Source organism: Pristis pectinata, chromosome 16 (assembly GCF_009764475.1).
Source record: "Pristis pectinata isolate sPriPec2 chromosome 16, sPriPec2.1.pri, whole genome shotgun sequence".
NCBI classification, from domain to species: domain Eukaryota; kingdom Metazoa; phylum Chordata; class Chondrichthyes; order Rhinopristiformes; family Pristidae; genus Pristis; species Pristis pectinata.
The window spans coordinates 39,054,117-39,078,762 of NC_067420.1; the positions used below are offsets into that span (position 1 = coordinate 39,054,117).

Here is a 24,646-nt window from a genome sequence, read left to right on the forward strand (position 1 = left end):
TGCAGATGCTGGATCTAGAATAAAAAGCAATCTGCTGGAGGAACTCAGTGGGTCAGGCAGCATCTGTGCGGGGGAAAGGAATTGTCGACGTTTCAGATGGAAAATTTATCCTGATGCAGGGTTTCGACCCGAAATGTTGAAATTCCTTTCCCCCTACAGATGCTGCTCGACCCACTGAGTTCCTCCAGCAGATTGTTTGTTGCCTATTTAAGTGCCTGTCTAGATATAGATATTTACTTATTAGTCACTTGTACATCGAAACACACAGTGAAATGCATCTTTTGCGTAGAGTGTTCTGGGGGCCGCCCTCAAGTGTCGCCACGCTTCCGGCGCCAACATAGCATGCCCACAACTTCCTAACCCATACATCTATAGAATGTGGGACGAAACCGGAACACCCGGAGGAAACCCACGCAGACACACATGGAGAACGTACAAACTCCTTACAGCAGCGGCGGGAATTGAACCCAGTCTGCTGGCGCTGTAATAGCGTTATACTAACTGCTACACTACCGTGCCACCCTCTAAATGCCTCTTAAACGTAGTGATTGCATCTGATTCCACCACTTACTCTGACAGAGAGTTCCAGATATCAACCACTCTCTGTGTAAAAACAAAATCCCTTACATCTCCTTTAAAACTCTTTCCTCTCACCGTAAACTTATCCCCACTTGTTTTTGATAACACTACTCCAATAACCAAGGCTCCAAGGATTTCCCTGTTGCAGTGGTTGATGCCTGTGGGCATTCCGCAACACCACAAAGCTCATGCGACACCTTTAACATGGCAAGATGGAATGTTAACAAACAATAGCTGGCAACGAGCCACATTAGAAGGGATTAGAACAGGTGGGGTCAAGCTCAGACAAAGAGGAAGGTTTTTAAGAAGTGTTTTAAAGTGTCAGAAAGGTTTCCAGAGAAAACATTAATTCTAAACTGGAGCATGAGACACAGGCCAAAGAAATCATGGCACCTGTGGTGCAGCGATTAGAGCATACATTGGTGTGGCTCCCTCGTTGCTAACGATGCATCATGATAAAATATCCACTGCTACGCAAGCTCCGTGTGGATTTCCTCGGGGCAGGAGGTACAGGACTGTTCCCTCTGCCAGCTCCCTTCGAAAATCCGTGGGGCAGTGCTGGCTTCGCCTCACCTTCCAATCCTACAGGAGCCCTCGAGCTTTCAGTGGAGCCCTATGGCTTGACGCCTGGTTTTGGCTGATAATGTTTTCCATCAAGCTCCTTGGGACATTCCACAATGTTAAAGGAGGTAAATAATTGCAAATTGTTGCTTCATTCACCGAAATAAACTGCACAAGACAGGTTGAGTGATGCTCAAGGAGAGAGACTGCAAATCTATTAAAGGGCTGGGTGGCCTGCCTGTTTCAAATGGAAGACTGTGAAAATGTTAGTGTAATGAACTTATCCATCTTCAGTGCACACCAGCTGCTGCCAACTGAAATGAGGATGATCATTTTTTTTGCTTAGCCACAGAATGGGAATATTAAAAATTTAGTTAATGCAGTTTAAATTACTCTGGTGAGATCCTCGAGGTCTCAGAGACTATTGCTGTGATGAATGACGGTAATCTGTGAGAGACTCATCTATTGCAAGTGGAAAACCATGCAGAATTAGTTTAGGAGGATCCCCGCATCATCCCCTTTTCGCCCTGCTGACATCCAGCCATGCTCAGAGTTCGTCTCTCCTGCTCACAATGCAAGATCATTTGTCAGCAGAAGGCTGGGGATAATGACCCTTTTTTGAGGGAATGGGGCTAGGATATATTTTGGTGGGAAGGAGGTGTTTAGATCCTGGTGATAACAGGCAAATAGGAATACCATCATCCAAAGATCCCCCTCTAAGTCACACATCACCCTGACTGAGAAATCTGTCACTGTTTCTTCAAGTTCTCCGGATCTCAATCTTGGATCCCTCTACCCTATAGTGCCAAGAGATCACCTTCACTGGAAGGCTGCAGTGATTTAAGGCAACAGCTGACAGAGAAGCCTATTAAAATATCATTTAAATATCCCACCTTGACCATGCGTCTTTTGTTAAAGAATTTCTGCTTATGGGATAGGAATGGGAACATTTATGAATGACCCCCAACGCCCACCCTCCCTTGCTCTCCCCTTCACCCACCCGAGTCCATCACCTATCCCCAGTCTCCAAGTCCCAAATTCAGACCTCCCTAGTTGGTGGAGACACGGGAGACTGCAGATGCTGGAAGTTGGAACGACATATCAGATACTGGAGGGACTCAGCAGGTCAGGCAGCATCTGTGGAGGGAAGTGGACAGTCGACTTTGAGTCGAGACCCTTCATCTGTCCCTAGTTGGCGACGCAGTTCGAATTAAAACTAGGCAGAATGGGAGGCTGTTGTTCATCATGGGGAGAACCTTTAGTGAAGACCTTCACTGGAGATGCTGAAGACATGTCAGATTTTAGTGTGGCTCAGTGAATTACATTCTTGTCTCTGAATTAGAAGATGTGGGTTCATACTTTCATATTTCCCATGATATAAAAGGCCATTCAGCCCATCGAATTTATGTCAGCTTTCAGAGCAATCCTATCCCTATAATCTTTCACAAGCCCATTAACTTCCCCTCAGATTCTCCCTCCGTCCACCTTCACTGGGGGTAATTTGCAACAGCCAACGACTCTACTGACTAGTACGTCTGTGGGATGTGGGAGGAAACTGGAGCACCCAGGGGGTCACAGGGAGAACGTGCAAACTCCGCACAGACAGCACCGGAGGTCGGGGTCATACCTGAGGAAGCAGCTCTACCTGCTGTGCCACAGTGCAATCCTGACCTCAGAAGCAGGAGCAATAACCCAGGCCGATGCTGCAGTGCGGTGCTGAGGGAGTGCCGTTACAGGTGCCTCCTTCCAAATGGTCCATTAAACAGAGGTCCTGTCCCTTTCTCAGGTGAACCTAAAGAATCTGCAATGCTTCCTTAAAGAGCAGAGACGTTCTCCCCAATGATCTGGGCAATATTTACTTCTCAATCATCGCCTGAAAATATTTTACAGGTCCTCCCCAGCTAATGTACAGCCTGTACATATTATCAAGTGTTTGGGATAAGATAAGATATCTTTATCAGTCACATGTACATTGAAACACACAGTGAAATGCATCTTTTGCATAGAGTGTTCTGGGGGCAACCCGCAAGTGTCGCCACGCTTCCATCGCCAACATAGCACGCCCACAACTTGCTAACCCGTACGTCTTTGGAATGTGGGAGGAAACCGGAGCACCCGGAGGAAACCCACGCAGACACGGAGAGAACGTACAAACTCCTTACAGACAGTGGCCAGAATTGAACCCGGGTCACTGGCGCTGTAATAGCGTTACGCTAACCGCTACACTACCGTGCCTGCCCGGATGGACCGGCAGGATGGATTTGCTGGCTGCAGCAGGGCTGCAGGCATATTCTGCCGTGTGGGAACTGGGTTCGTGGCAATATCAATGCATTTTGCAGGGATATCTGAACAATTGAGTTAAACGCCCTGATTTAATTACACGTTGTTCTTGGATGGCTTATGTTTTTATTTAAATATATCACCGGACTTGCAAACTGTTCAGGTTGCGAACATTTCTCAGGTACGGTCCTGGTCATAACCTGGGAAGGACCTGTACTGACAACCTTGGTTGCAGTGTTCAAATCCCATCAGGGAGAGCTGTGAACCCAGGCTCAGTGATCGTGTGGATGGACACCAGATAAAATGAGTGATCACAATCATCGCCTGGGGATCCTTGTCCCACAGTCTCCCTCAGCTGAGGAAGCCTGGCCCATGCTGCAAGGAATCCTGTTGATCCCAACACCCCCACTCCCCCCCAACTCCCATGTATCCCACTGATCCCACCCCCTCCCTGTGGCACCCACCCACACTCAATCTGACAGAACCTCAAGGATGACGGAGGCTGGCAGTAAATCCCTCCTTGTCCCCTACAGTCTTATCCCAAGAGCCACAAAGTCCCTGACAGCAAGTGGGGGGGAGAGAGAGAGAGAGGGAGATGGAGGGAGGAAAAGAGAGAGGGGGAGAGAGGGGGGAGGGAGGCAGAGAGAGGGAGGTGGAGAGGGAGGGAGGGAAGAGAGAGAGCATGTGTGTGTGTGTGTGTGCGCGCACGCATGTTCGCATATGCATGAATGTGAAATCCATGCACATCCATGCGTGTGTTCATACATGAGAACAGGTAAAACTGCACGAATGAGTGGAACAGTTCTGTCTGCAGATGAACAGATCTATAACTACCACCTCACTGTTAGTGAGTCCCACCTCAGCTGCATCCTCTTGGGTTGGCTTGCTTATAGTTTCTTTAATTTTTGCAGGAGGCAAGGATGAAGAAGGATGAAAACTAACTGAACCTCCATCCTCACACAAGGCCATCCTTGACCACCCAACCCATAACTCACCATCAACTGGGAGAATCTGTGACTGGGAACAGCACCTCCAGCACAGCATCCCTTGGAGGAGGAGGACGACTGACTGGTACTCTGACAGGACTTCGCAAGTTGCCTCTCACCTGTGGTGGGACAGAGATCCTGCCCGGGGGATTGGAACAACACAGCATCTCACCTCAGCAAGCAAATTACAACTGGTCAGTACCCCCAGGAAGGTGAGAGGGGGAAGGGCTGAGACAAGACAAGCTTCCTGCCCCTGATAACCAGGTGACACTTGCTGCACCTGTACTGCACTCTGGGAAGGACAGAACAATTGGATGGAATTGCGCTCTCAAACATATGCATGAAGCCATTCAAACACCCTCACAGATGCACACTCAAAAAACATCCATACCCTCATGCACTCACTCACGTACGCACATATACTTTCAGACACCAACAGACACACTCGTGCACACAAACACTCAAATGTATCCACACTCAAACATGCTCTCCTCAAGCACACTGTCATGCACTTACACACTCAAGCCTACAGACATTTGCTCAGATATATTTTGCACACACTCTCTCTCAGACATATACACACACACAGACACACTCTCTCTCTCATGCACATACAAAATGCAGCCACAAAGATCACTGTCCTGAGAATTCACTGCCCAAAAAACTAATCTTGGCTGACTGGCTGTCTATAATCCCTTCCACACAATTGAATCTAAAGCCCCAGAGGGAACTTCACCTCCTGCACCACAGAGAGAAGCAGCAGGCATCTTAATCACCGGAGCCAGCTGTGACCGCCACATTCCAACTGCTGGTTTCTCAGAATATCTTCACTATTTCACTGCCAGCAAACAGCCTGTGTCAATCACCTGTTTAATGCAGCACCTCGCCCTGCCTTGCCTTTCTCATCCCTCGTACCGGCAGAAAGCATTAGGGCTGGAGCCACTCGCTCCCTGTGCCCATTAGAGATAAAGATCGATTAAAAAAAACACCTGCAAATGTAAACAGATTTCCTGGAATGTTCCCACCTGCCTGAGTTTTCTGGTTAGCTGTGTGTGAACTTTCCATCAGCACGGGTGAGAATGTGGTGTTTGAGTGGTTGTTGAGTGTATGTGAAGTGAGTGTAGGAGAGTGAGTGTGAATAACTGTGGGTGTACGTACATGAGAGCAGGTATGCCATGTACAAGTGTAACAGTATGTGTGTGTGTATTTGAGTATGTACAGACAGGTGAGAGAATGTGTGTGCATCCCTCAGCATATGTGAATGGCCGAGTCTCCATAATTAAGTGAATTTCTGTGTCTGAGATTCTGTATCTTAAAGTGTCTGTATAAATGTGTGTATGTGTGTGTCAGTACTGCTGGGTTTCAGGTTCTTCTCTGTATAACGCTAGGGTACAGTACTGGCGGGGACGGGTCTGACACTGTATACCACTAGGGCACAGAACCAGTGGGGATAGGTCTGTTGCTGTATAACTCTAGGGTTCATCTCTGGTGGGATGGGTCTGTCACTGTATAACACTGGGGTACAGTACTGGTGGGGATGGGTCTGTCACTGTATAACACCAGGGTACATTAGTGGCGGGGATGGGTCTGTCACCGTGACTCATCTCCAGCACCTCTGAGGTTTATTACTGGTGGGGACGGGTCTGTCACTGTATAACACTGGGGCACATTACTGGGGACGGGTCTGTCACTGTATAACAATGGGGCACATTACTGGTGGCGACAGGTCTGTCACCGTGACTCATCTCCTGCACCTCTGAGGTTGGTCCGTTCTTATTCCATGTGCTACATGTGGGAACATTTAGTGGCTAGAAACTAACCCTCGGTGCAGTCACATAGTGCAATAAGCAAGATCAAGAGGGTCTAATTTTCACCATTAAGTCTTGCGAACCTAAAGTCTGAAACATAACTGTTCACTGGTTGGCTGATAACTGAGATTTCCCTTGTGGTCACCTGAAACAAGTATTAAGCACCTTGGATATGTAATGTGGGGCTGGGTGCCCTTTAAGGGTCCAGTTGGGATGTTTCGTTGTAGTTGGACAATACACTGGTGAGGCCACATTTGGAATATTATGTTCAGTTTTGGTCACTCTGCTCATAGGAAAGATGCCAGTTAGCTGGAAAGAGCAGAAAGATTTACGAGGATGTTGCTGAGACTCAAGGGATTGAGTTATGGAGCGAGATTGAGCAGGTTGGAATTTTTTTCATTGGAGTGTAGGAGAATGAGAGGTAATCTTATTGAGGTGTACAAAATCATGAGGGGCATAGATAGGGTGAATGTGCACAAGGGTGAATGTGCACAGTCTTTTTCCAAGGGTTGGGGAATCAAGAACTAGAGGGCATAGGTTTAAGGTGAGAGGGGAGAGATTTAATAGGAACCCGAAGGGCAACTTTTTCACCCAGAGGGTGGTCAGTCTATGGAACGAGCTGCTAGAGGAAGTGGTTGAGGCAGGTACATTAACAACATTTAAAAGGTAGAACACAGAACACTACAGCACAGTACAGGCCCTTCGGCCCACAATGTTGTGCTGACATTTTATCCTGCTCTAAGATCTATCTAACCCTTCCCTCCCACATAGACCCCATTTCTATATCATTCATGTGTCTATCTAAGAGTACTTGGACAGGTACGTGGATAGGAAAGGTTCAGAGGGATATGGGCCAAATCCGGACAAATGGGACTAGCTTAGATGGGAATCTTGATCGGCATGGACCAATTGGTCCAAAGGGCCTGTTTCCGTGTTGTGTGACTCACCCCACACCCTGGGACCTGCCCCCTGAAGCCCACCTTTGGTAAGGCAGCCGACCCACGTTGATGTATTAGTACTGATTGGTCCTGAGGCTTATATCTGGTGGAGTCCTGGGCCTTGGGTACAGCCATGGAGCCTATTCCGGGCCTGAAAACCGGCCTGAAACAAATTTCTAGTCCTTGGTTTATCCCGAAGTGGCATTTTGGTACAAAGGGTAAAAGCGATAAAAACTTCTGCTGCAAATTGTTCCAGCAAGGGTGACAGGGGTTTTGAAGAGTCAGACGATCGAAAGTGGCTGCTTTAATCCAAAGCAAGGAAAGAAGTGAGAGATAATGGAATTAAGCCATTGGGATGTGACGGCTTTGGAACGACGGAAGTAATTCCAGACCTCAGACACTCAGAGATAAGCTTTTGCGGAAGATTAACTAAATAGACTCCAACAAAATTAGAAAGAAATGGAAATAATAGTTGCACGCAGATCCGAGAGGTTATTCCAGGCCAAGGCTGAATTCATACTGACGCAGGGTGAAAATTATTCTGCTTGAATGAGCTCTCCAGATGCTCGTCACGATGAAATATTGCCAGTTAAGTCATTCACCCATAAACTGGCTCCAAATTATGAACAGTCTCATTACTTATACGGTGCAAAGAGTGGTTAAATAGGAACTCAGAGTATTATCTAATAGTTGGTAGGCTGCGAAATATTGATGTACAAAGGGACCTGGGTGTACACCAGTCACTGAAAGCAGCCAGCAGTCAAGAAGGTAAACAGAATACTGGCCTTTCTAGCAAGGGGATTTATCTCCAGGAGCAAGGGTGTCTTGCTACCATGATACAGGGGCCTTGTTAAGGCCGCACATGGAATATTGTGTGCTGTTTTGGTCTTATTTAGGATGGCAGAACTGTCATATGAGAAGAGATTGGGTTATTCACTGGACTACAGAAAAATGAGAGGAGATCTCATTGAAATTTATATGCTGTTAAACTCTTGATCAGGCAGAAGATACAGGAACCTGAGGGCACATACCACCAGGTTCAAGGACAGCTTCTATCCCACTGTGATAAGACTATTGAACGGTTCCCTCATACAATGAGATGGACTCTTGACCTCACAATCTACCTTGTTGTGACCTTGCACCTTATTGTCTACCTGCACTGCACTTCCTCTGTAGCTGTGACACTTTACTCTGTACTGTTATTGTTTTAACCTGTACTACCTCAATGCACTCTGTACTAACTCAATGTAACTGCACGGTGTAATGAATTGACCTGTACGATCGGTATGCAAGACAAGTTTTTCACTGCACCTCAGTACAAGTGACAATAATAAACCAATACCTCGTTGTGGCCCTTGCATTCAACTTGCCTACCTGCACTGCACTTTCTCTGCAACTGTAACACTACATTCTGCATTCTGGTTTTTTTTCCCTTTTGTACTACCTCGATGTATTTATGTATGGAATGATCTGTCTGGATGGCACGCAAACAAAAGCTTTTCACTGTACCTTGGTACAGATGACAATAATAAACCAATTACTAACTTAATTTACTAATTTTTGACAAGACTCAACAGGTTGGATGCAGGGATGTTTATCCAGGCTGTGAGGTCTAGAATTAGATCCCAGGAAAGACCTTTAGGACTAAGATAAGGAGAAGTTTCATCACATAGAGGATGGCCAACCTTTGGGATTTTCTATCAGAGGATTCTGTGGAGGCCAAGTTGCTGAATGTATTTAAAAAAGATCGACTTCTTGAAACAAAAGGCATCAACGGGTAATGGAGAGAGAGCAGAAACATGGTATTGAGGATCAGCCATGACCATATTCAATGACAAACCAGGCTTGTAGGGCCAAATGGTCTATTCCTGCTCTATTTTTCTATGTTGCAATGAAACATGGTGAGGAAATGCTGAAAAGAAGCCAATCCTTTCACAGCAAGCTCCCTCAAACAGCAGTGTAGTAAAGACCAGACCATCTGCTTTCTCAGTTTTAGCTGAAGATTGGCGTTAGGGTTTGGCCTGAAGAGCGGGTTGGAAAGCAGATTGAGTGACCACTTTGCAGAGTATTTCTTTCTGTCTGTTTTTGATGACCCTAAGCTTCCAGTTGTCGACACTTTAGTTCTCCATCCCACTCTGACCTGTGGGCCTTTCTCCTTCACTGTAAGCCCAAGGGGCACATCCCACCTCAGGACTCAACACTGCATTCAACAATAACCAGCCTTTCAAGCTGGCCCATACTGGCAAAAGGTCATCGACCTGAAATGTTAACTCTCTTTCTCTCTCCATAGATACTGCCTGACCTGCCGAATATTTCCAGAATGTCCTGATTTCATTTCTGATCAATATTTATTTTCAGTCTGAATCGGGAGAGGCAGGTTAAAGGCTGGTGCTACTTTCCCAAGGGAAGTGACGGGAAGAAAAAGCAGCTTTGAGCGATATATTTATAACAGTATTAACTCCCAGCTAGAGACCAGTCATTAGCACACGTCTCCAAGTCAGACTGCTCTGGCTTCAAGTCCCACTCCTTAGAAGCAAACATAAAAATCTAGTCTAACATTTCTATGGTCGTACAGCCCTGTCACAGGTGCCGTCTTGCAGACAAGTTGTTAAACTGAGACTTTATCTGCTCTCTCACGGTTCGTGGAAGATCCTGTGTAACTCTTTCTAAAGAATAAGAATAAGAGAGTTCTTCCTGGCGGTCTGGCTGATATTAAGTGGATGACTTGGATGTGGATAAGTTCAGGAATAACGCAAAGACTGGCAGAGTTGTTGGTTGTGTGGAAGGTAGCCTTAGGCTGCAGGGAGATAGCGATGCGTTGGTGAAATGGGCTGAAAGACAGCAGATGGAGTTTAATCCAAATAAATGTGAGGTAATGCATTTTGGGAGCACCAATGAGGCTAGATAAGAGGGTGAATGGAGGAACAGAGGGATCTTAGATCCTTGAAGGTGGCATCTCAAATAGATAACATGGTTAGGAAGGCATATGGGATACTGGCCTTCACTAGTCGGGACAATGAATACAGAAGGGAGGTTATGCTCCAACTTTATAAAACCTTGACTGGACCTCAGCTCGAGTACTGCGTGCAGTTCTGGTCACCACACTATAGGAAGGATGTGACTGCACTGGAGATGGTGCAGAGGAGATTCACCAGTATGTTCCTTGGGATGGAGCAGTTCTACTATGAATAGACTAGAGAAGATAGGTCTGTTCTCCCTGGAGCAGAGGAAATTAAGAGGGGACATGACTGAGGTATATAAAATTATGAGGGGTATGGATAAAGTAGACTGCAAGAAACGTTTCCCCATATCAGAGTGGATAAAACTAGAGGACATAGTTTTAGGGTAAGGGGGAAGAGATTTAGAGTGGATATGAGGGGGACCTCCTTCACCCAGAGAGTGGTGAGTACCTGGAATGCACTGCCCGAGAGAGTGCTTCAAGCTGGACTGCTGACAGTATTTCTAGATGGACACCTAGGCTTAGAAGGCTATGGACCAAGTGCTGGAAGATGGGGTTAACACGGATTGGCTGGCATGGACAAGTTGGACTCAATGGCCTGTTTCCATGTTGCCTGATTCTATTACTCCAATTAACATTTCTGAAAACCAAGCTATCTGTAAATTAAAAGTGCTGTTATTGTTCTGTTATTATATTCACTATAACAATGTTATTTCTGTTATAAGAATATTGTACATGGGTTGCAGTTTATGCAGTGGCTAAGGCTAACCATTAAGGAAGCAGAATGCTGCCGCCATTCTCCTGAGCTGCAATGCATGTACTTACAAGCATATCGCTTAGGAGTAGGAATAGACCACTCAGCCCCTTAATCCTGCTCCTCCATTCAATACGATCATAGCTAGCCTTAACTATGTTTCCTTGTCTCCCCAAGTAACCTTTCTCCCATTACTCATCAAGAATCTATTTACCTCTGTCTTATAGTATTCGAAGGTTCTGTGCCTGGTGTTCTTTGAGCAAGGGGTTCAAAAGACACTCTGAGAGAAAAATATTTGGTCTTAAATGGGTGACCCCCTTATTTTTAAACCGTGACCTCTCATTCTAGATTCTCCCACAAGAGCAAACAACCTCTCCACATCTAATCTGCCAAGGAGCTGAATTGTCACAGTTTACATTTCTCACACTGCTCTAACTGGGAGCTTTCTATGTGAAAAGTGGCTACAGTGATTCCTACTGCAGTGACAATGCTGCAAAAGACTTAACTGGCTGTGAAAATATCCTGGGATGTGCGGAAAGGGAAGTGAAAGGTGCTATGTAAATGCAAGTCTGTCTTTAACAAGCACATCACAGGGACCATGCTTGGTCCTTGCAACTCTTATATGGAGCCAGATAAATTCGCTTTTTCAAAGGTATCTGATGACCACGCCTTTAGGCATTTGGGTCCCAACCTTTGGGATTTCCTGCCCATTCCCTCTACCATGGTCTCCCCTGTTAAGATGCTTATTAGATCCTGCCTCTTGGATTGAGCTTTGGGTCACCTCTTCCCTGACTCAGTACTTCTTTAGTTTGACTATTGCTCCTCAGGATTAAAGGCAATGTACAAATGCAAGATACTAGTGACAGTGGAAGCACACTCAGTGGCTTTACTCTGAGCTACTTAAGAAGCCCTAATTTCACCCTGGGAGACCTAGTAATCCAGGAGTGGGTAAAATAAGTAAACTGGAATAAAACGATGGGAAATGACTTGCTAAAGAACGCTTTTATCCGTGAAGGGTGTGCAGAATTTCAGGCACTTTTCCCTGGAGGTAAATCAGGTGGCTTGAACCCAGTCCATTTCCTGAAGAATGACAGAGTGCCGACAGACAGCTGGGCCCCACTGCAGGTGATTCACACCATCCCCACTTGCACATTCACCCACTTACATTCCAAAGCATTCACCGTATCGCAATCTCTCCCAGACCTGCAGAAATAACAAACAATTTGCTTTCAATTCGTCCCTCAGTTCCAGTCCACTCATTTCTGCTGCAGGCCTGGAGCCTGGATATAAATTTTACGATTGGCAGGCTCACGTTATTTTATCCTCTTGTCTGAAATAGAGACATCTGCTAAGCTCCAGTTAAACTGAGTCACTTGGGAAGAATGCGAGTTTTCCCAACACGAGGATTTTCAAGTTTCCCAAGCCAGTTGCTTGAAGGATGGGTCCTTAAGCCTCAGCTGAAGGATAGGATCCTGGATTCCGGTCGCCTCATTATAGGGAGGATGTGGAGGCTTTGGAGAGTGTGCACAAGAGGTTCACCAGGATGCTGCTTGGAATAGAGGGCATCTGCTATAATAGAGGTTGGGCAAATTTGGGTTGCTTTCTCTGTAGTGTCGGAGGCTGAGGGGAGACCTGATGGAAAGTTATAAAATTATGAGAGACATAGATCGGCAGCCAGTCGTTTCCCATGGTCGAAATCTCTAATACTAGAGGGCATGCATTTAAGGTGAGAGGGGATAAGTGCAAAGGAGATGTGGGGGCAAGTATTTTCACACTGAAAGTGGTGGGTGCCTGGAAAGTGTGACCAGGGACGGTAATGGAGGCAAATACGATAGAGGCATTTTAGATAGACACATGAATGTGCAGGGAATGGAGGAATATGGACCTTGTGTAGGCAGAAGGGATTTGTTTAGTTTGCTGTTTAATTAGCTTGGCACAACATTGTGGGCCGAAGGGCCTGTTCCTGTGCTGTACTGTTCTATGTTCTATGCCTATGTAAATTTTACCTTGAGGGACTTGCACCATTTCGGTTCACTTCTCTCTTGCAAAAGAAACACAGAGGCCTCAGGCCCGTGTGTGGTTTTGTTACTGGTTCTGCTGCATAACTTTGAAAGAGTGACTCTGGTGCTGTGTGGGCTGGCTCAGTCCAGGAGCACTGCCCTGTGTAAACAGAATCACCCAGCGAGGAAGGGCAACTGAAAGTCATCACCAGCTGCACTAAAGCAACCAGTGCCAAACTTTGTGCATCCTTACTGGGCTTGGGCCTTGGGAGATCCAGGGACCCTTCCTCATGGTCACATCTTGAGCTGGCACAGAAGCTTGTCTTACTGGTGCAGAAGGATGTCTTACAACAGTTAGGCAGGGTCTTGGTGAGACTACACTGGTCTCTTTGCCTAAGAAAGAATGTGCTTGGCATAGAGGGAGCTCAACAAAGGTTCACCAGACTGATACCACTAGCAGCTTGCTGCTGGGGCACTGGAAGGACCCTAAACAGCAACCCCATCTGGTCATCATGAAATGGAGATACCTCAGCAGACCTGAGACCCGGGCAGACTGAACAGTGCCTCTTGGTATGACCTCCATGTGAGAACAGGCCCTTCACAGTGCCGGAAGGGGACATGAATCAGAAAAGGTGAACCTGAAAGGAGTTAATAAACAGCTTTAACAATGCCGCGGACCTGTAACAAGAAGATGAGGGAGCCTTTGAGCGAATGGGTGGAGGTGAAGTTGGAGGGATGGAGAGATGGAGGTGTAGAGATGGAGGGGTGGTGGAGGAGGGGCGAAACCCTCCTTAATTACCACCTCAAGAGCCAAGACAAGGCAGAACAATTATCCTCCTGGGTTCAAAGTGGAGCAAGGTGAGACTAAGGAACAGCTACACAATCCCCACAGGTGGGTCTGAGGACAGAACCGAACATCTCCCTCTCCTGCCTCAGACAGACAGATGCACACACACGACCCACTGCCTCACAACACACAATACGTACCCCAGCATACACAAACTAAACAGATTCACAGAACACAAGTATCTGCGCCCTAGCAAACATACAAATACTCAGTCCCACGCCACATACAATAGGCACATGTGTTCTAATGCACACAAGCACAAAACAACCCCACATCACAACACACATACACCACCCCTGACACACACATCACAGCATGCACCCAGTATACATCAGCTGGAAATACAGTTGGCACAGCCACTGAACAAAGTAGGTGTCAAGATACGACCTCATATCTTGAATGATCTAATTTCATCTCCCTCTCTCTCTCTCACACACACACACACACACACACACACACACATTCCCAATTACCAATAGCTGGGCAACAATCCAGGGGAGGGCATCTGTGACTTAATACTGGCACAGAATCTGTTGTGGGTATCCCCACAGTGAGCCCCCACACCCACCAATAAACAGGCTTGGTAAAACCCTCTCATTAACCTAACAGATGCCAAAAGTCAAACACTGACATGTGATGCACACACCCCGTCGAGCTGTTAGTATGAAGGAAGAGGGGCTAGAAATGGAAGGAGGAAACACACACGAACGAGAAATAAGGACTTACATCTCCAGGGCATATTTCACAACCCTTTCAGGACATCCTGAAACAAAGCAAATATTTTTGAAGTGTGGTGACTGTTATAATGTAGGAAACACAGCAACCGATTTGTGAACAGCAAGATCCTGTAAATTTGGATGGGATAACATCTAGGTAATTGTTACTTTGCGTGACGTGAACCAAGGCATAATTATTGGCCAGGACTCTAGGGGTTAACTGACTCGACTCTAAGGGTTAACTGACTCTATTCTTTGAAATAATGCCATGGTGCCTTCCAAGCCTACTCAACAGAGGGCACAGGGACTTAGGTAGTGCTACACCTCTGGCAGTGTAGCTCTCCCTCAGCCACGCTCAGCAGGGACAACCTAAATTTTTGTCCTGAAGTGGCTGGGATGGGACTTGTTTGACTCAGGCTCTCAATTTGCTGGTCAATCAAGTTACACTCCCACTCCAAAGCACTGCTCTTTTCCCATTTACCCCCATTCCCCCGCTCCCCACTGCTGAAAGACCTTGAGGAAGCAGCATTGGGGCAGGTCAACTCCACAGACTCATAGAATTGGCAAAGCCATTCAGACCATCTAGTCTATGCCAGTTCCAGGTAGAGCAATCCCATCAGTCCTATTCCCTTGCTCTTTCCCCACTGACGATTGTCCATCCGACTGTCTACCTGACTCTTCACCAGTGTAGACAATGGGTGCCAGTTCGACTTGTCACTGAACACTCTAACAAACTTCGACAGATGAACTATTGTAGGTATCCTGACTGGTTACATCACGGTCTGGGATGGCAATTCGAATGTGCAGGAACACAAGAAGCTGCAGTGAGTAGTGGACTCAGCCCAATACATCACGGGCACATCCCTCCCCACCATCGGTAGTATCTACAGGAGGCGCTGCCTCAAGAAGGCAACATCCATCATCAAAGATCCCCACCATCCGGGCCATGCCATCTTCTCGCTGCTATCATCGGGCAGGAGGTACAGAACCTTAAGTCCCACACCAACAGGTTCAGGAATAGCTACTTCCCTTCAACCATTCGGTTCTTGAAGCAACTGATACAACCCTAATCACAGTATAGCAACACTATGACCACTTTGATCACTTTGCACTAAAATTGACTTTTTTCTGTTCAAGTTGTACTTCCTTGTAAAAATCGTGTATAATTTATGTGATTGTTGTTTACCTGATGCTATGTGCCTGTGATGCTGCTGTAAGTAAGTTTTTTATTGCAAGTGTGCATAAATGTACTTGTGCAGATGACAATAAACTTGACTTTGACTTAACTAAGGGGCCAATAGGGATTTGTTAATGACAAAGAACATTTACCCAATTTGACAGAGTGCTTTGATAGTCAATGAGAGAGTAATGCAGTTGATGTACACGGATTTGCAAAGACTTCTGATAAGGTGCCACATGACAGGCTTATCAGCAAAGTTGGAGTACATGGAGATTCAGGGCAGGGGTACAATTGCATAGAACCTTCCGGCGACCACACCTGGAGTATTGTGCACAGTTTTGGTCCCCTTAACTTAAAAAGGACAAAATAAATACAGAAAATGCCAGAAACACTCAGCAGGTCAGGCAGCATCTGTGGAAAGTGAAACAGGTCAGAGATCCTTCTGATGAAGGATCACTGATCTGAAACATGAACTCTGCTTCTCTTTCCACAGATGCTGACTGACTGGCTGTGTGTTTGCAGCATTTTCTGTTTTTATTTCAGATTTCCAGCATCTGCAGTTTTTTTTTGGATTTTCATTTCATTAAAGAAGGATAGCCTTGCCATAGAGGAAGACTTGCTAACTTGGTTCCTGAGATGGCAGGTTTGAGAAGAATGAGAGATAATCTCATTGAAGCTTATGGAATTCTTACAGGGTGGATGCAGAGAGAACATTTCCCCTTCAGGAGAGTCTAGAACCAGGGGTCACGGTCTCAGAATAAGGGGCAGACCACTTACCACTGCTATGAGCACATGTTTCTTCAGAGGGTGGTGAATCTTAGGAATTCTCCACGCCACCGACCTGTGAACGAGGAATAACCCCTCACATTCCACCTGGGTAGTCTACAACCCAATGGTATGAACACTGAATGTTCCAATTTCAGGTTACCGTTCCCTCCCCAACCCCCACCCCTCTCTCCTTCTGACCCACCTTCAGTCCCCCCACCTTTGTCCCCTCTCCTACACCCCTCCCTCCAGCCCCCCCATCACCCATTTTCATCCCCCTCCCCCTCATGGTTCCATCCACCTACAACCCACGCACTTCATCCACCAGAAGCCCTCCCCCATCTGGTTTCCCTGCCCTTCCCCTCGCCCCTAATGGTTCCCCCATCACCTTCCTTACTTATCAGATTCCAGTACCCTCCGAGCTGTTTCCACCTTCACCCTCCACCTACCACCTGGCTCCATCAGCCTTTTTATCTTCTATGTCTGCCTCTACCTATCATCTACCTACCTGTCTCCCAACTCCACCCTTCCCCCTCTCCCAGCTGGCTCCACCTGCCCATCATCCTTCAGCCCTCCTCAGTCCACCAATCACCTACTGGCCCCTGTATCATCCCTCGCCCTCTCCTCTTTACACTGGCTACGTTCTCTCTCCACTGTCAGTCCTGATGTAAGGTCTCGACCTAAAACCCTCCACAGATGCTGCTCGAATTCCTCTAGCAGATTGTTTGCTGCTCCTGTGAAGGGTCAGTTGTTGAGGTTATTCAAAAACGGAGATTGATGGATTTCTGGACATTTAAGGGAATCAAGGCAAACGTTCATCTAGATCGGGATCAGGAGGTCTGGGTCATGCTGAAGGACTGGAGCTGGGATCAGGCTGAAGATTGGAGAAGTGGCAAGTGGTGCTGGAGCTATTCTGCCTGGGAATCTTTCCCCCCCCACCCCCCCCGCCCCAGGCAGAATAGGCCCTGAGTTCCCCTGGTCCTACCTACCACCCCACCAGCCTACACATCCAACATCCCCTCCCCAGGCGGAACAGGGCCCGAGTTCCCCTGGTCCTACCTACCACCCCACCAGCCGACACATCCAACTGAACATCAGCTGTCCACTTCCCTCCACAGATGCTGCCTGACCTGCTGAGTTCCTCCAGCACTTTGTGTGTTGCTCCAGATTCCAGCATCTGCAGTCTCTTCTGTGTCTCCTGTGGAGCTACAGACGAGCTGCAAAAGAGCACTACATTCCTCTGCCATCAGCCTCCTTTTACACCCAAGCTTTCCGCTGCTCCAACCCTGGTGACTCTGCATTCAGCTAAGATCATGAGCAACCCATAAATCTTTCCATCTTTCTCATACCCTTCTGAACAAACTTTCAACCACCTGTCAGAATATCTCCACGGCTCTGTCAAACGTTGTTTGACAACCCTCCAGTGAAACACCTGGGGATAATTTACTATGTTAAAGTTGATGTTGGTTATAGCTGAGAGCAATGTGGAAAATTCCCCAGCACTGACGTATCTTAGCTTGAAGGCCATAAATCATGAAAAGACAGAAAAGTTCTAAAAACATGTAGGAAACTCAAGGGTTAATGCTTTAATGTCTTTTTCATACAAAATCCTGCCCAGGTGGCTCAACAGAATGTGTGTGTTGTTAATACATTAGTCAGACAGAAGCCTCAGCAGGCCTTTCAATTCTCACTTGTACATCTCGTTCTCTTTGCACACCACTCACGCACTCTCCCTCTTCCCGAGGGTTTCCATTGCATCCAATCTACCGTAGGGCTGTGGAAACCTTTGCTGCACAGCCCCGAGCCATCTGACTAACTTGGTTGTCAAAGTTACCCAGCAGGCAGGTGGGCAGAGGTGATGGGCTGCGGCAACCCAACAGACTCGGTGCTGGTTTTGTGTTCCGGCCAAATCTGAGCCAACAGTTTTGACTGTAAAAATGTTTGCCTTTGATACGAGGGGATGGCAGGAGGGGAGGTGGGGGGTGGAAGACACCAGGAATCACTGCAGATGTCACAATTGGCGACGTGCCCATGAAATTAGTGTTGCTAATTCTTTTATATTTCAATTACCCAAACTGCTAAGATTATTTCAAACGAGCAAGCTTCAGTCAATGAGCAGTTCACATAACGAGCTCTGTTTGTATAAAGAGATAAAGAGGGTTTGCATTTTTTTTCTAAAGAGGAAGAGAGACGTAAAGAAAGAAAGGGAAGCACACAACATGAAATGAAAGGGCAAAAACTGTTTCCTGTCCATTAGATGTTGCCTCAGTGTTTTAATTTGACTCCCAGGATGGGAGCTGCCATTGTAAACTTGCCCCCATAATGTGTCCACTTCTCAGCCTTCAATAAGCAGAAAATTATAAAAACACAACATCTAACTCACCCCATATCTCCCATTGTCAGAACCTCCTGAACCAAGATGGCCATTTGGCTGGTAAATAAATGTTGTTGCCTTACATCCATTCATAATACGACTCCAATCCATCTAAAATTTATTTGGCTTAGGTCTCCCCACCATCAAAAGCATCTACGAGGCAAGAAGGCCTCGAGGATCCCCACCATCCGGGCAATGCCCTCTTCTCGCTTCTACCGTCGGGCAGGAGGTATAGAAGCCTGAAGTCCCACACCACCAGGTTCAGGAACAGCTACTTTCCTACAACCATCAGGTTCTTGAACCCACCTGCACAACCCTAACCCTACCTCAGCAACGGAACACCACGGACCACCTCTTGCACTACCATGGACTTGTTTCTAATTGTGATTTTGCACTTATGTCTTGTTTGTACAGTGTTCTTCTTCACTGTCTTATATAATTTATGTATAATTTGTTCTGTGTGCTGTCTGAATCTATGTGTCCGTGATGCAGCTGCATTGTACCTGTACCTCACCGTACTTGTGCACATGACAATAAACTCGACTTGATCTGTGGGCCAGTGTTGACTGCAGACATTCAATGCACCAGTCTGGCCACAGAACCGAGGAGAACAACCAACAGAAGTCTCTCCGAGGCTGAGCTTGCTCACAAACCAGCAACTTAGAAACTGCACCACTGGAAATGAAGACGGAAGTGGAGCAGATTCCTCCAAGAGATTGGAACGGGTAAGGTCAGGTAGAACCTGGAATTTGCTTATTCTACAGAAATGGGTCTCAGGCCACTCCCTTTGCTCGCTGTTGTGAAAATTCCATGGATTTATTGTTGCAAGTACTTCATCCCGACCAAACGCATGCCTTCAGATAAATGCTGTCAGCGCGCTTGGTTGGCTCGCATGCACCCAAACGTGCCTGAGCGGTGAACTCAGGAGATCCGAGGCGGGGCTCCAAATCAGAGCTCACATTCCCCCTTTCAGGAATTTTATGCGGATCCCAGGGAGAGAATAACTGGGAACTACAAACCTGGAGAGTCCAGGATCTGCGTGACACACATTCCACGGAAGAGGGACGTTCGCTTATTCGCCTCAGGAAGACTGAGGCCAATCATGTAAGTTTGGTGGATCCCTCCCAACACCTTGTGGCAGACACTGCCTTCAGTTTGCAGACTTCTGATAGAACGTACAGCATGGAAAGAGGCCTTCCAGCCGCATGGCTCCAGTCCAGAACCTATGCCCCAGAACCCTACTTCCTTTCTGGGTCAAGAACCATGAGCTGTGGTTCAAACTACTCCGCCAATGAAAGCCCATAATGCAAGTCAAATAAGAAGAAGGTTCTACAGCCTTGCAGTTGTAGCAGTATTAAGACCACCAAATAATCTGTTGGTGATGTTGACGAATAAACAAACAGTCCTTATAGGACGTTGGTTGAAAGGCAAATATTGACCAGGTTCCTGGATAGCTGCAGGGGAAAGGGAGGGTGTTATACTTAGCACACCCAATGGGTTGTATCGGGCCTTGGTGTACCATCGCGCCTGACAGTGCAGCACTCTCTCAGTACAGCGTTGGACTACCAGCCTCCTCAGTACAGAAGGAAAAGTGCTGTCAGAGTTCCACCCAGCAGTAAAGTTCAATCCCGACCCAACCACGGCCAATTCCTGCTCCACCCATCTCAAGGGCTCCGAGCTCTTTCCATTCCCAATTCAAGATGGAGGCATTTGCAGAAAGGCAGAGGAGGACAGACTGTCTGTGCTGCGCATTTGTTGGGCTGGTCAAGAAGAGGATCCTATGCCTGACCCCAGCGCTCCAGCAGAATATACAACAGGGTCAAGCCCAACCTGACACAGTCGGCTCTTGTGGGGCTGAGGATGGGTGATAGATCTCTCAGAACTGGAAGAGTAACGAATAGGTTGGTATCTATACAGGAGCCTGAGGGCACGTTCCACCAGGCTTAAGGACAGCTTCTATCCCACTGTGATAAGACTATTGAACGGTTCCCTTATACAACGAGATGGACTATCACTTAACAATCTACCTTGTTGTGACCTTGCAACTTATTGCACTGCACTTTCTCTGTAGCTGTGACACTTTACTCTGTACTGTTATTATTTTTACCTGTACTACATCAATGCACTCTGTACTAACTCAATGTAATTGCACTGTGTAATGAATTGATCTGTACGGTCGGTATGCAAGACAAGTTTTTCACTGTACCTCGGTACAAGTGACAATAATAAACCAATACCAATACCAATCTCCCCAATGTCAATGCCAAATTCTGAGCTCAGTGAGACATCCTTTTTCCTTCAGATGGACCAACCAGTCTGGTCATCAGCCACTCTGAGGGAAGACATTAACCGCACACTGATGATTCACACCCAGATGTTGGTGCTCTTGGTCAGTGGGCTGATTGCTGTGTTTATTCCTATCAGTGCTAGACCATGGTCGACACGTTTTACTCAGTCCCCGGCCTCAGATATTCCAGTTGCCAGATCATAAACAAACCCACTGCTTTCTAACCTCCTGGGTCCTATTTACTTTTTACAACAGATGTCCTAGCTCGGGAAATTTACTGCAACCATCCCCAGCCAAAAGAACAAAAATAGTTGTGGCTCAGTGGGCAGTGCTCTTGCCTGAGTCAGAAGGTTGTGGGTTTAAGTTGCACTCCAAAGATATCAGCTCAAAAAAAAATCCAGGCTGACACCCCAGTGCAGGAGTGAAGAAGTGCTTCGTAATTAACCCTATAATTAGTTCTGCTTTCAGTACTGCTAGGAGAAGCCCCATTTAGTGAAGAGAATGGCATTTGGCTTCTCCTCTCTCTCTGGTCCTGGGAAAGATGCCAGGGGATCTTAACAATGCAACTGTGGATGTGGGTTCCAGCGAGTGACGTAACCATGACTGTGTGTAATGAAACAGATCAAGGCACAGTTCAGTAGTGTGAGAGAGTCCCTGCCACCTGCACACATCTGCCATAGAGTTATACAGAGCTACAGCACAGAAACCGGCCCTTCGGCCCACAAAGTCCGTGCCGGCCATTAACCACATATTTACAGTGATCCCATTTTAAGATTAAGATATCTTTATTAGTCACATGTACATCGAAACACAGTGAAATGCACCTTTTGCGTAGAGTGTTCTGGGGGCAGCCCACAAGTGTCACCACGCTTCCGGCGTCAACATAGCATGCCCACAACTTCCTAACCCGTATGTCTTCGGAATGAGGGAGGAAACCGGAGCACCCGGAGGAAACCCACGCAGACACGGGGAGAATGTACAAACTCCTTACAGACAGCGGCCGGAATTGAACCTGGGTCGCCGGCACCGTAATAGTGTTACGCTAACTGCTACACTATTTTTCCCACATTCTCATCACTTCCCCCTGTATTCTACCACTCACCCACACAACAGGGGAACTTACAGCAGTTAATCAATCTACCAACCAGCGGGTCTTTGGGATGTGGGAGAAAACCGGATCACCTGGAGGAAACCCACACGGTCACAGGGAGAACATAGACAGCACCAGAGGTCAGGATTGAACCCAGGTCTCTGGCGCTGTGAGGCAGAGGCTCCACTAGCTGTGCCAATGTGTCACCCAGCTGTCTATCCTTATATAGAACAGTACAGCACAGGAACAGGCCCTTCGGCCCATGATGTCTGTGCTGACCATGATGCCAAATTAAACTACATCTATCTTCCTGCACACAATCCATATTCCTCCATTCCCTGCATGTTCATGTGCCTGTCTAAATGCCTCTTAAACACCACTACAGTGTCTGCTTCCACCTCCACCCCTGGCTGCACATTCCAGGCACCCACCACCCTCTCACCTTAAAGCTATGTCCTCTAGTGTGTGACATTTCTACGCTGGGAAATATACTCTCTCTACCCTATATATGCCTTGACACCTGAGGATGTCCGTCAGCTGATTGCAGCCTGGGGCTAGAATGTTGGGAGTTTTAAACACTGATGCTCTTCCTCTTGAAGTAGCCTTGCCCATATTTCTACTCTTGGGAAAGATAAGGGATGCTGGAAGGAAAATAAAAGCACGGAAATCAACTGAAAACAGGATTAGACTTGAATGGGATTACCCCAGTGAGCAGCTCACTGACACTCCTCCATGGGAGCACGGTGGAACTGATCCCTTCTTTGAATGACTTACTCTAACCACATGTTATGCAAAAACATTTTAAGGGACAGAATAGTTTTAACCGAAACTTCTGTGAAATAGTTTAAAATCTGTCTTTGCATTAGAGCATTCAAACCACACCCAAAGTGTTATAATTTAATGGGAGGTGCCTGTTAAATCAAAGGGATTGATCCTAGATTCTTTTATTGATGGCATTTGGACCATGTGATCTCTGGGAATGATTTGACCAGAATTTTCCAGGATTGTTCTTTCCCTTTTTTGGTCCTGGTTTTTTCACTGTGAATGTTTTCCATCTCCTGGGAGATTATACGACTGCAGGGTTGGACCAGGAGTGGGGATAATTACGTTCAGTCACGATAGCCTGATCCTCATTAGATTGGGGGCCTCATCTTGTCCTAATGGTAACTTTGCAATTTTCCTTTCAGGATAAGTCAGTTTTGTCCGGTAGAATGGGTTCAGAGCTCACAGGTTTAATTTAGGGAACCGTTAAAAAAAAAATGATTTTTAGCATACTGCTTCGACAAACAAAACACTGGAGGAACTCAGCGGGTCAGGCCGCATCTTTGGAGGGAAATGGACAGTCGACGTTTCGGGTCGAGACCCTTCATCTGCACTGAAAGATCGAGGGGAGGTAGCCAGTATGAAGAGGGTGACGGGAAGGGATGGAGCAAGAGCTGTCAGGTGATAGATCGATCCAGGTGAGGAAAGATGATAGGCAGATGGGCGAGGGAAGAGTGGAAATAGCGAAGGAGGCTGGGAGGTGATGCGTGAAGGGTTGCAGATGATAGAAGCAAACTGCTTCTTCACTCAAAGGATGAAAAGCAAAGTACAAAACACACAAAACAGGGAAAGATCATTTAATTCCCTGAGATCTTTCTATTGCAAAGTTGCACTTTGCAAAATGCTTCCTCCCTCCCCATCAACACACCCGCAGCCCATCAAGCCCCACCCACTATCAGCTGTCAGCCAATGGGAAAAATCCAGAAAGATTATCGTCAAGCTGGGGGACACCACAGCAATGGAGTGGTGCAGACCCCAATAAAGGCAACAGCAGCTTACGTCCACAAGAAGCCTGAACTTGGTCCAATGCTCCAAAGCACTTCACAGGAACGTTTCTGAACAAGATCCCGTGCTGAATCCCAAAAGGAGATTATCAGCTCAGGTGAATGAGATAAGTTTAAAGGAATGTCTTAAAGGAGGAGAGAATTCCGGAGCTTGGGCCAATGTTGGTGCGATTAAAAGCTGGACTCCCGAAAGAACAGAATTCAAAGAGTAAAACAATGTTACTGCAGAGGTGATTCAGTTGAGCGCCTCACACTTAAAACGGCAAGGATCACAAACTGGGCTCAATGAGGAAACCTAGACGAGGTTTCTATTCTCAGAGAAGTTATACTGATGTCACTACTACTGTGCTCTCCACCATACTCAAGAAGATCAACCCTCCAGTCCTGACAGGTGCCACCTGGGCCACCAATAGAATACCAAATCAGAGAATGATGCAAGGCCATTTAGCCCATCATGATTGTGGCAACTGTTGAACAAACAAACCAATCCTTCCTTCTATTCCACCATTTACATTGTTTTTGTGACAGGTACTATTGAATTTGCTTCCACTGCCCTACACAATGAGATATTCCAGCTCACAATAGCTCACTAAATATAAACTTTTTCCTCACTAGCCTTTTGTTCATTATCATAAATCTGTGCCCTCCCGTCCCCCACCTTCCTCCTGGTTTCTTCCCATCAAAGCCACTCAGGGT

The 24,646-nt window shown here is 46.8% G+C and overlaps 1 protein-coding gene across 6 annotated transcripts in view; it reads right to left on the reverse strand.

The window, feature by feature from the left end:
* LOC127578717 (protein CBFA2T1-like) overlaps positions 1 to 24,646 on the reverse strand; it is a 161,206-nt gene that overhangs the window by 69,351 nt on the left and 67,209 nt on the right. Inside the window, exon 1 of one of the 6 annotated variants that reach the window (XM_052031082.1) lies at positions 12,872 to 12,916. The exons of the other annotated variants lie outside the window; for them this stretch is intronic. Within the exon in view, the coding sequence (XP_051887042.1) occupies positions 12,872 to 12,890 (19 nt within the window). The 5' untranslated portion in view covers positions 12,891 to 12,916. Of the gene's footprint in view, positions 1 to 12,871; positions 12,917 to 24,646 lie in introns of those variants that run through there. 6 annotated transcript variants of the gene reach the window in all.